This window comes from Triticum aestivum, chromosome 7D (genome assembly GCF_018294505.1).
Source record: "Triticum aestivum cultivar Chinese Spring chromosome 7D, IWGSC CS RefSeq v2.1, whole genome shotgun sequence".
In the NCBI taxonomy this organism is placed as follows: Eukaryota; Viridiplantae; Streptophyta; class Magnoliopsida; order Poales; family Poaceae; genus Triticum; species Triticum aestivum.
Genome location: NC_057814.1, coordinates 547,039,389 through 547,048,271, shown reverse-complemented (window position 1 = coordinate 547,048,271; position 8,883 = coordinate 547,039,389). Strand labels below are relative to the sequence as shown.

The 8,883-nt window shown below is 48.0% G+C and overlaps 1 protein-coding gene across 1 annotated transcript; it reads right to left on the bottom strand.

Annotated features, from left to right (window-relative positions):
• Positions 1–2,332: 2,332 nt before the first annotated feature.
• Positions 2,333–7,466, bottom strand: LOC123169027 (VIN3-like protein 2). The gene is made up of 4 exons (XM_044586885.1): positions 7,276–7,466; positions 5,306–5,975; positions 4,143–4,450; positions 2,333–4,055 (listed from the first exon to the last, which is right to left on the bottom strand). Exons 1-4 carry the CDS (start codon positions 7,295–7,297, stop codon positions 2,593–2,595), a joined length of 2,463 nt encoding a protein of 820 aa, XP_044442820.1. The 5' UTR covers positions 7,298–7,466; the 3' UTR covers positions 2,333–2,592.
• Between the last annotated feature and the right edge of the window lie 1,417 nt (positions 7,467–8,883).

Genomic DNA, 8,883 nt, shown 5'->3' with positions numbered 1-8,883 from the left:
CTTCATCTAAGAAAAAAATAAAAAAGAAAAAAATTACCACCGCAGCCTACCAACGAGTGTCACTTTGCATAACCCTTCATTTAAAAAATACCAATGGTCCTCACCTCCATCTAAAAAGAAAAATAATACATTTAAAAAAATAATCCACATCTTTATTTAAAAAAATTCAAAAGATTTCTCACAGCGGCCAATCAGATTGCGCCACATGGCATAGCTGGTTGGCCGCCACGTAGCTTAATGGGTTTAATTAATAGCACTGCTCTTCCTTCGTTACTGCAACGAGGGCTTCAGCAAGCCACAAACAAGGCTGCAACAACTACCGCATGCCGCCGAGCCACCCGTCAAACAGTCACGCCCATCCACCGCCAGAGGCCAACCACGCCGCCGTCGCACGCTCCAACCCACGCCGACGACGCTCACCATCACCAGCACCACTGCTATGCCACGCTCCGGATCCGGGTGGCGACACCCAGGCGCCGGCCCGCACACCCGCTGACCGTTGTGCACCGCCCGAATCCGCCAGAGCTCTCGCAACTCGCTGGACCTTGAGCACCGACAGACGAAGCCCAAGGCAGAGCACGAACAAGACGCACGCCTGCATGTGGCCACCTCCAGGTTCCAAGCGAGGAGGTCCGGCGGCTCTCCGGCTACGCCAGCGCCGGAGAAGACCGAGCCGCGCCCCCCTGGCGCAAACGTTGTGCGCTAGCCTTGATCTCAATCCAGGCCAGCCACATCCCTCGAGAGACTCCCCACAGCGACGCGACGGCAGCCACCAGCCTTATGGGATCCCCATCCACCGCACCAACCGAGACAGAGTCCTATTAGCGTGAGACTCATCGGGCATTTCTCAAATAATATAATCCATATCCGGACCTCAATTATCATATCTCAAATCGATACAAACTCATGCAACTACGCCGATGCACACCTATCGTCCGGCTACTTCATCACTACTAACTAAACATGTCATTGAACTACCAAAATTTGACATGTTTGGCTATGGTGGAGATCATCCACGGCTGCCCTTGCCCTTCTCGGCGCCCTTGCCGTCCTTCACGCGAAAGTACCGGTCGAAGACGCAATACAGATCGAGCCGGATCTGCTCATCGCCAGAGCTGTCCTCGCCGTCACTGTTCACCTTCTCCTTCGGTGGCAGTCCGACCATGGCACGGACCGCCCGATTCTGCTCTCAGGCGAGGGCGCACGTGTTCCTCCGCTGTCATTTCTTCACAACGCGGGCGCGGATGGCTTCCTCCTCTGCAGCCACCCGCGCCACCGCATCAGCTGCCTCCGCCGCTGCCATTTCCGCCGTGATACGAGCCTCGGAGGCCCTTATCCTCTCCTTCCCACGGCGGGCTGCTCATTCCCGGTGGGACTCATAATCTGCCCGACCAATGATGAGGAAGGAGAAGGGCCGCGATGATTCGGCCCAGAGGACTCGAGCGCCCGTTGAGCCGACGCTATGGAGTCACAGCCGACAGATCCGTCCATCGGCCGGGCGCTGTCCTCCCGTGAGCGGCAGAGTGCAATGCGGACCGACGATGCCTCCTCCAACCCGCACGGGATGACACCCCACTTGAGGTCCGGTGCCTGCCATGCCGGAGACGGCGGGATCCCGCCGGAGGCAATGCAGAACGCCATTGCCTCCTCCAACCCGCACGGGATGACACCCCAGTCGACGGATCCAGACTGGTCGACGTCAGATCCGTTGTCTGCCATGCCGGAGACGGCCGAATCCCGCCGAAGGTGAGCTCGGGTGGCGGAGAGGAGTGGAGTGAAATGGCTAGGATTTGGTCCGGCGAGCGGCTGGGAAGGAATATATGTGAGGTCGGGTGGGCCAGCATGGGCCGAGTCCGACGTGGCAGGCATGCCCGGGCGCCCCATATTTGGGCTGGATATGAAGGTGCCGGTCAACCTAGGTGTTTGAGACCCGTTTGAGACGTCCGTCTGGGTCGAAAAATCGTGACCGGGCGGGCAGCTCGGGCGTTTGATGAATTTGGCACCAGCCAAAGGAGTAGGAACAGCAGCTGGGGAAGCACCATTACCATCCATGGGATGCTTTGTGAACAGCCCCCTCTGTTCAATACCGATACCTGTCAGATTCCATAGCTGATGAATCTCTTTCTTTTTTCACTCTTTCCCCGTCACGCAAGACGCTTTTCTGGCACAAACCTAGTAGTTATTTGTCCTGCGGATCTTGGGTGAACTGATGACACTGATGCTGCTTTTAGCCAGCACATTCAAACTTGACAATCATCAAGCTTGAGAAATGATCAAACTTTAACTTGACCAGCAGCACACACTCACCTCAAGATTTCGAAATAAACGCCGTTCCAGGTTGCAAAGTTCCTGGTGCTTCATGCTGCTTAAGGTGTGTTTAACTTTCAAAGGAGGGGGAGGGCGGGAGTTAACAAAACATAACGTGCAAGGGTTAGTTACCTTAGTTAACAGTATAAGCTACTTGGTACTGAAGTATGGAGCTAGGGATACATCTAACAGTAGATGATGGCAACCCCCCTTATCATTCCATTCACAAAAAAAGAAGACCTCCCGCCGTTCCCAGCGCTGAAGTTCCACGCAGAGACTCTACGTCTACGGCGCCATAGGCGGCCTCTTGCTGTAGATCGCCTCGGAGAAGGTGTCCCTTAGCTGGCCGGCGAGGCTCGCAGGATCGTCGATGAAGGCGTCCACAAACACGCTGACCACCCTCTTCTCGTGCCGGGTCGCCCGCAGGCTCAGCCACGTCAGGAACTTCACCCTGAAGCTGGCCTCGACGTAGCCCTCGCATTCCAGCCACCTGATCACCTTGACACAGTACACATAGGCGTCCGCGTCCGTGCGCGCGGCGTCCTCGGGTTTTCCTGGCTCTGGCCCAGGTTTCAGAGGGCAAGGCTGAGGAACACGGCCATCGTTCTTTGGCTTGCTCCCATTCCCTGTCATGGGAACCGGCGAGCCCGGCGCGTTCTCCGGTACAATGTCGATCCCCTGCTTGTGGCGCTGCGGCAAGTTCGAGGGCTTCCGAAGAGGAGGCGCTTGAGCAGACGTGTGGGGCGCTGAAGGTCCACCATCATTGTGTCCACTGTTCTCAGGTTTCCCAGGGGTTCCTTTGCATGACAGACTCCCGGGGTCCTCCATTTCAGCCTTCGAACTGTCATCTTGAGGAATATGGTCATCGGACTTTGCTTGAACACACCTTGCAGAAACCCCCTTGCGGTTCTCAGTCCCTTCCTGTGTCACGCGTGGCGGTGAGCCGCGGTGTTCGGGTGGAGCAACCGACTCGCTTCCAGTGTGCTCCTGTGATGCAATCTCTGAGCAGATGGTCGCCAGGTTTTGCTTCAGAGCTTCCCGGCTACACACCATCAACTCTGACGGCCTCTTTGGCAGAGCTGCTTCAGCAGCTGAACCAGGTTCCTCTTCGTCGTCGTCGTCGTCGTCTAGAGCTGATGGCGATCCCCTAGGAGCTTCCTCCAGCTCGTCAGCTTTAGTTACCCCAGCAACACCTGTTTTAAGATCTCGTGAGTCACTGTCGGTTTCATTGCGGCGATGAGGTGCCTTTCCAAGACTTGTCCAGTATTCAACGTCGCTTTCCGGCGACCTGCTGAGATCGGCAGAAGTGCTACTGTCATTGTACGATTCCACGTCTTGAGAAGAAGGATTCGACAGACCACTGCTATTTGTCTTCGCGCTTGTGTTATTCAGATCTTTTCCAGCATCCACGGGCATCGAATCTTTTGCATCTGGTTCCTTGGGGCAGTTAGTGGTATTTGTCCTGACTTCCCACGACCCAATCTCCTTTGAGTTGGTGAATGCAACAACCTTGATGACATAGGATGTACATGGAGCAAGTCCTCTGACCACTAGCATTGTCGATGGCGTCGGTACTATGCCTGTTGGGTTTGAGGGATAATGTTCTTCGCTGGCCTTCCGGTGCCACAGGTTAAAGCCAGTTAAACCTTGAGAGAGCATGGGGCATACATGCAGGTCAAAAACTACAGTGACAGATTCATGGGATATATCCTCAAGCCTTATGAAATTTGATGGTACCACACAAGAACCTGAGTTACAAGTGATATGTGCATAAGCATCCATTTCAGTTACAGGTATACATACATGAGAAAAAAAAAGGAAGCATGGAAACTTACTCTGGGTTTGCGACTCAGCTGTTAATGCACCAGATAACATAGATTCCAGAGTCTCTATGGCGCAGCTGCAAAGCTTCTGAACTTCAGCACCTACAACAAGACGACCAACAATTCCCCGACCCTTATCTTCAAGGCCAGTAATCGGACCAAGCTCACCCTCCAGCTTCTTCAATGCTGTATCCACAAACTCATGGAGGACCAAGTACTTCTTAGTGGATACGAGGAGCTTATGACTAAGAGATATCCGATGGCACAATACATCAGACCTCCGAGCATCTTTTGCTATCAATAGTTGTTTCTTCCAGCACCTGAGAAAATGAAATTACATGGTCATCCTTAATAACTATACTTGCTTGCACTCTCTAATATACAGATTAGGTCTTCCGGTTGATAGGACCATTTCCCACTGGAAAAAACAAATCAAATTCCTGAAAACGCTTTATCATTCAGATGTTTACAGATAAAATGCTGAGAAAATAACTCATCCCCGACCAACTTTGTTATTCAACCATGCCAAGTACTACTGTTTCTTTCCTTCCATTTTGACATTATGTTTATGGAAACATAGATAGCAAGGGTATCCTGACTATTATTCACAAACAGAGAGGTATAAGGAAGACACTCTAGCACCCCAAGTAAAATTATGAATCAGGGCGGGGTGATTACGAACAAGTACAACCTCACGGGTGCTTACAAACAAGTATAAATCACACAAGGTGAAAATACGACAGTAAAAAAATAAAGTTACTGTGGGTGCATAGTAGGAATTTGGCCCCCGTCTTTTTATTTCACTTAATTACCATAACTGAAAAGCCTAACATATAAATGAGAAATAATCTTATAGTAGCAGAAACAAATAGTTATCTTAACCACTGTACTGAATCTAGACAGCTCAGATCGACAACTAAAGAGACATTATTGCGATACTCGCGTACCAACTCTACACAACATATATGTTAGACTGGTTATTTATATCGTAAATTTTAGGCTAAAAGCTGAACCATCCTGAATTTTTCAATCATTTTGAGATTTGCAAGAATAAAATTCATGCGATACTGCAGCTGACAAGTAAGACTGGGAGCACAAGTACTGAAACAGATACGTCTGAGTAATTCTAACATTAGAATACAAACATATAACTGGAAAGTGTTTCAGAGAAATACCCAAGTAAATCATTTTGTTTCCCGCAGTGGATGCAGTAATAAGAACCATCAAGTTTCTTTGACTGTCCACTCTGCAGAATTCCGGATCTTTCATCCCCGAGTGCACATTCCAAGTGGCATGACAAACCACATGACTCTCCCTGCAAGGGTTGGTCTGAATTGCAGGACAGCCAGAGGCTAGGATCCTTATTGTCATCATACTTAAAACAGATACAGCATGAGCAACGTCTGCAAAATTTATCTGCTGGATTAAGACTAGCCCTGCAAGCTGAATTTTGGCATGCACTGTTTGTTGGTGCACTTACACCAGCTGTTACTGGAGTGCTGACAATAACTGGAAGCAGTGTAGCATCATTCTTTCTCAGTTTTTTGTGAGAGAACTGGAGAGTGCTTGAGTTTTGCTCAGGGTCTGACTTGGATACACGTTTACCACGGCCAGAAGGCTCCCCGTTCACAGCTTGGAAGAGATACTTTAGCATTATTTTCTTTGATACCCCTTCATATTTATTCTCTCTACATAACACAGAGAAGAGAATCTGCTTGATATCATGGCTTGTCCATTCATGTAGCAATCCAAGTGCAATATGCGGACACTTCGATAATTGAAGGACAAGTTCTCTCTTTGCATCGACACTCAGCAAACGGCATCTATCTGGATCAGCAATACATCCTGGAGAACCAAAATGTTACAGTTGCTGACAAATTGTTTTTGGAATATTCTCAAAGTAGTGGTAGATTGGTAACCAACAATATGTTATCCAACATATAGTGGAGGAAATAAACAGTAAGAGTATCGCAGATCTCTTCAAGAACATAATAGTTGGTTGGCTTAAGTTAAAGGTACAGTAAATACATATAAGCTTGCGGGCTAGACATAATGTCTTATACTAAAAGGAGAACATGTTATCTGAAGCAGAATTAGTAATGTGCAGTGCATCTTTAGTATACATTATTCTTCTAAAAAAGGCGTTATGAAGTAAAAGAAAACATGGCCCAAAAATGATTTATTTATGTGTCTTCAGTGATAATGTGCATTATCCTGAGTTTAATCATGTATGCAGGCATAAAAAATATGTGCTGTGCACTACTCACTGGATGTAGCCAATGAGATCATGTCCTCGCCGGGCAATTTACACTAACTGAGAAGGAATGGATAGCATTTCTCCACAAATGGTGATGAAAATCAATAATAATAATCATATGATTGCAATAAGATCACGTTATAACATGAATCATGTGCTGGGTAACTCCAATATCCATTCAACGGTCAGCCAAATTCTGCCTGACACGACTTCTAATGCGACAAAGAAACCCGGCGCGCAACCAACTAACCTTACCCCTTCTCAAATGGGTTATGGACAGTAAAAATCATATGTGCATTAGTGAATCCTGACAAGTAAATGCGCAAATGCCATCTACCAAAAGCAGAGGAAACACAATGCAGCAACGATAACCGCACGCACACGAAGTCACGAACAGAGCATCGAGAAAAGAGCAACCTATCTCGTTTCTTGCCCATCAATTTCATCAAGGTGACGATACTACAGTACTACACTGACAGACCACCCACAGACGAGCCCTAGTTTGCGACCAGGCGGTGAAATTCTACGCGCACATTGCAGGAATCCCAACCATGGCGAATCGTACGGCCTAAAATCCGCGACCGGACCGGGCAGAAACACGCAGACGTGGGCAAGAATAGCCGCGATTTCGACTTTTCGAGGACAAGCCCTAGCTCGCAGCCGACCCGGGGGGCAGGGGCCAATCCCCCCTCCCAAAAGAACATGCAGAACAGGATCAACGCCGATCGCGTCGGGAATCGGCCGCCTGACGAGCCCGCCGGCGGATCGCGGGCACGTCCACAGAGCATAGGCGAAGCTTGGCCAGGAAAAAAAAAGGACATTCCAAGAAAAAAGTAGGCGGAAATGTAGAGGGGGGGAAAGCGGGCGGGTCGCGGGGTCGGCGCTGACCGGAGTAGAGGGAGGAGGCCATGGTGTGGAGCCGCGGATGGTGGAGGGGGACGGGGGCGGAGGAGAGGAGTGGTCTCGCTTCTCCGGCTCTCGCTCTCACTCTCACTCACATGGCGGGTCTGTCTGCCTGCCACTTCTCCGGCGCCTCTTCACTTCGGCACACGACACGACAGAAACCCCACAAACCCCCGAATGCGCGACGGGGTTGGCAAACCAATGGCAAAGGGTGCTTTTGGCAAACATTCATCGTGTGGTCCTTTTAGCTGTAACACCCCTGATATTATCTCGTATTTACAAACTATGTTGCATTTGGTACTATGGTGGATCATTGCGGCAATCAAGTTTTAGTGCGGGTATGATGATGAGCTATGATCCATGTTGTTGCTTTTGGATGTTCTATATACTCCTTGTTGTGCTTTTGGTTGAATTTTCTCACGCAAATGTGGTTTGAGTTTTGGACCAGATGTTTTTTAAATTAATTAGAAATGAGGTTTTATGTGTGCAAAAGGTGGGAGAAATAGCAAAGAATATTAAAAAAATAGCCTGCCAATTAGAAATGAGGCATTGCACTAGTTACAAGCCTCCCAATACCTAAAGAATGTTAGAGTTCGGGGGGGGGGGGGGGGGGGGGGGTTGAGTTCTGGAGGGTTAAGATTAAGGGCAGGTCAGAGATTCTATAAGTAGGCAACAACCAAGGGATCATTATCGATCCCTGGTGTCATGCCAGACCATCGCACCATTGATAGATTGGTAGGACAATTTCAAAGTAAAATACATCTGCACACGACAGGAACTCCCAACTCCACAAACCCATCGAATGCGCGTGGGAGTTCACAAACCCCCATGGCGAGGGTCTTTTTAGCACACATTCATTGAAGGGCATTTTTAGCAAACATTCATTCAAGTGTGTATTTAGCAAGCATTCATCGAAGGATCCATTTAGCTATAACACCCTTGGTGTTCTTGCGTATTTTTCATAGACTAAGGTCGCCCACGATACTGCGACGGATCAACATATTAATCAAGTTTGCATGCAGTATGATGGTGAACTACGATATATATTGTTGCCTTTTGGATTTCTATGTTGTTACTTTGGGTTGGATTTCTTGCGCAAATGTGGTCTCAATTTGAATCAAAGAAATTTAAAATTATGCATTTAAATGTTGTTGAGATGAGTGTAGCAGAAATGAAATGTTGAGATTTGAATAAATATAATATTAAAATGAATTATAAAATAGAAAATAAAAATATTGGGATTTCTATACCATTCTATAGTGTGTGAATAACTTTAAATATCGGCTGTTGGATGAAACCGATCCAACGGTTGGGAGGTGGCAAATCCGAGTAGTCTTGACCGTTGGATATTCTTTCCATCATATTGGATTCTGCCACGTGTTACTAATCTAGAAGATTCCACACTTGTGCTTAGGCACAAACCTAAAAATAAAGGCACTTCTTCTTTGTTCTAGATTCTTCCGTACTTCAATTCTTCATGTTTTCCTCTGTTAAAAGAATGGAAATTAATGATTATTTTATCATTTACGTTGTACAATACGCACATAACACATACACTTCTCATTTGTTCTAGACTCTTCTATACTTCAGTTC

Excerpts from the sequence above, each read along its gene's own strand:
- LOC123169027 (XM_044586885.1), bottom strand. The coding sequence starts at position 7,297 with ATGGCCTCCTCCCTCTACTCCG. Across the intron at positions 5,976-7,275 it reads GGCCTCCTCCCTCTACTCCG|GATGTATTGCTGATCCAGAT; the intron begins GTCAGCGCCGAC and ends TTGGTTCTCCAG. Across the intron at positions 4,056-4,142 it reads AGCTGAGTCGCAAACCCAGA|GTTCTTGTGTGGTACCATCA; the intron begins GTAAGTTTCCAT and ends CTTGTAACTCAG.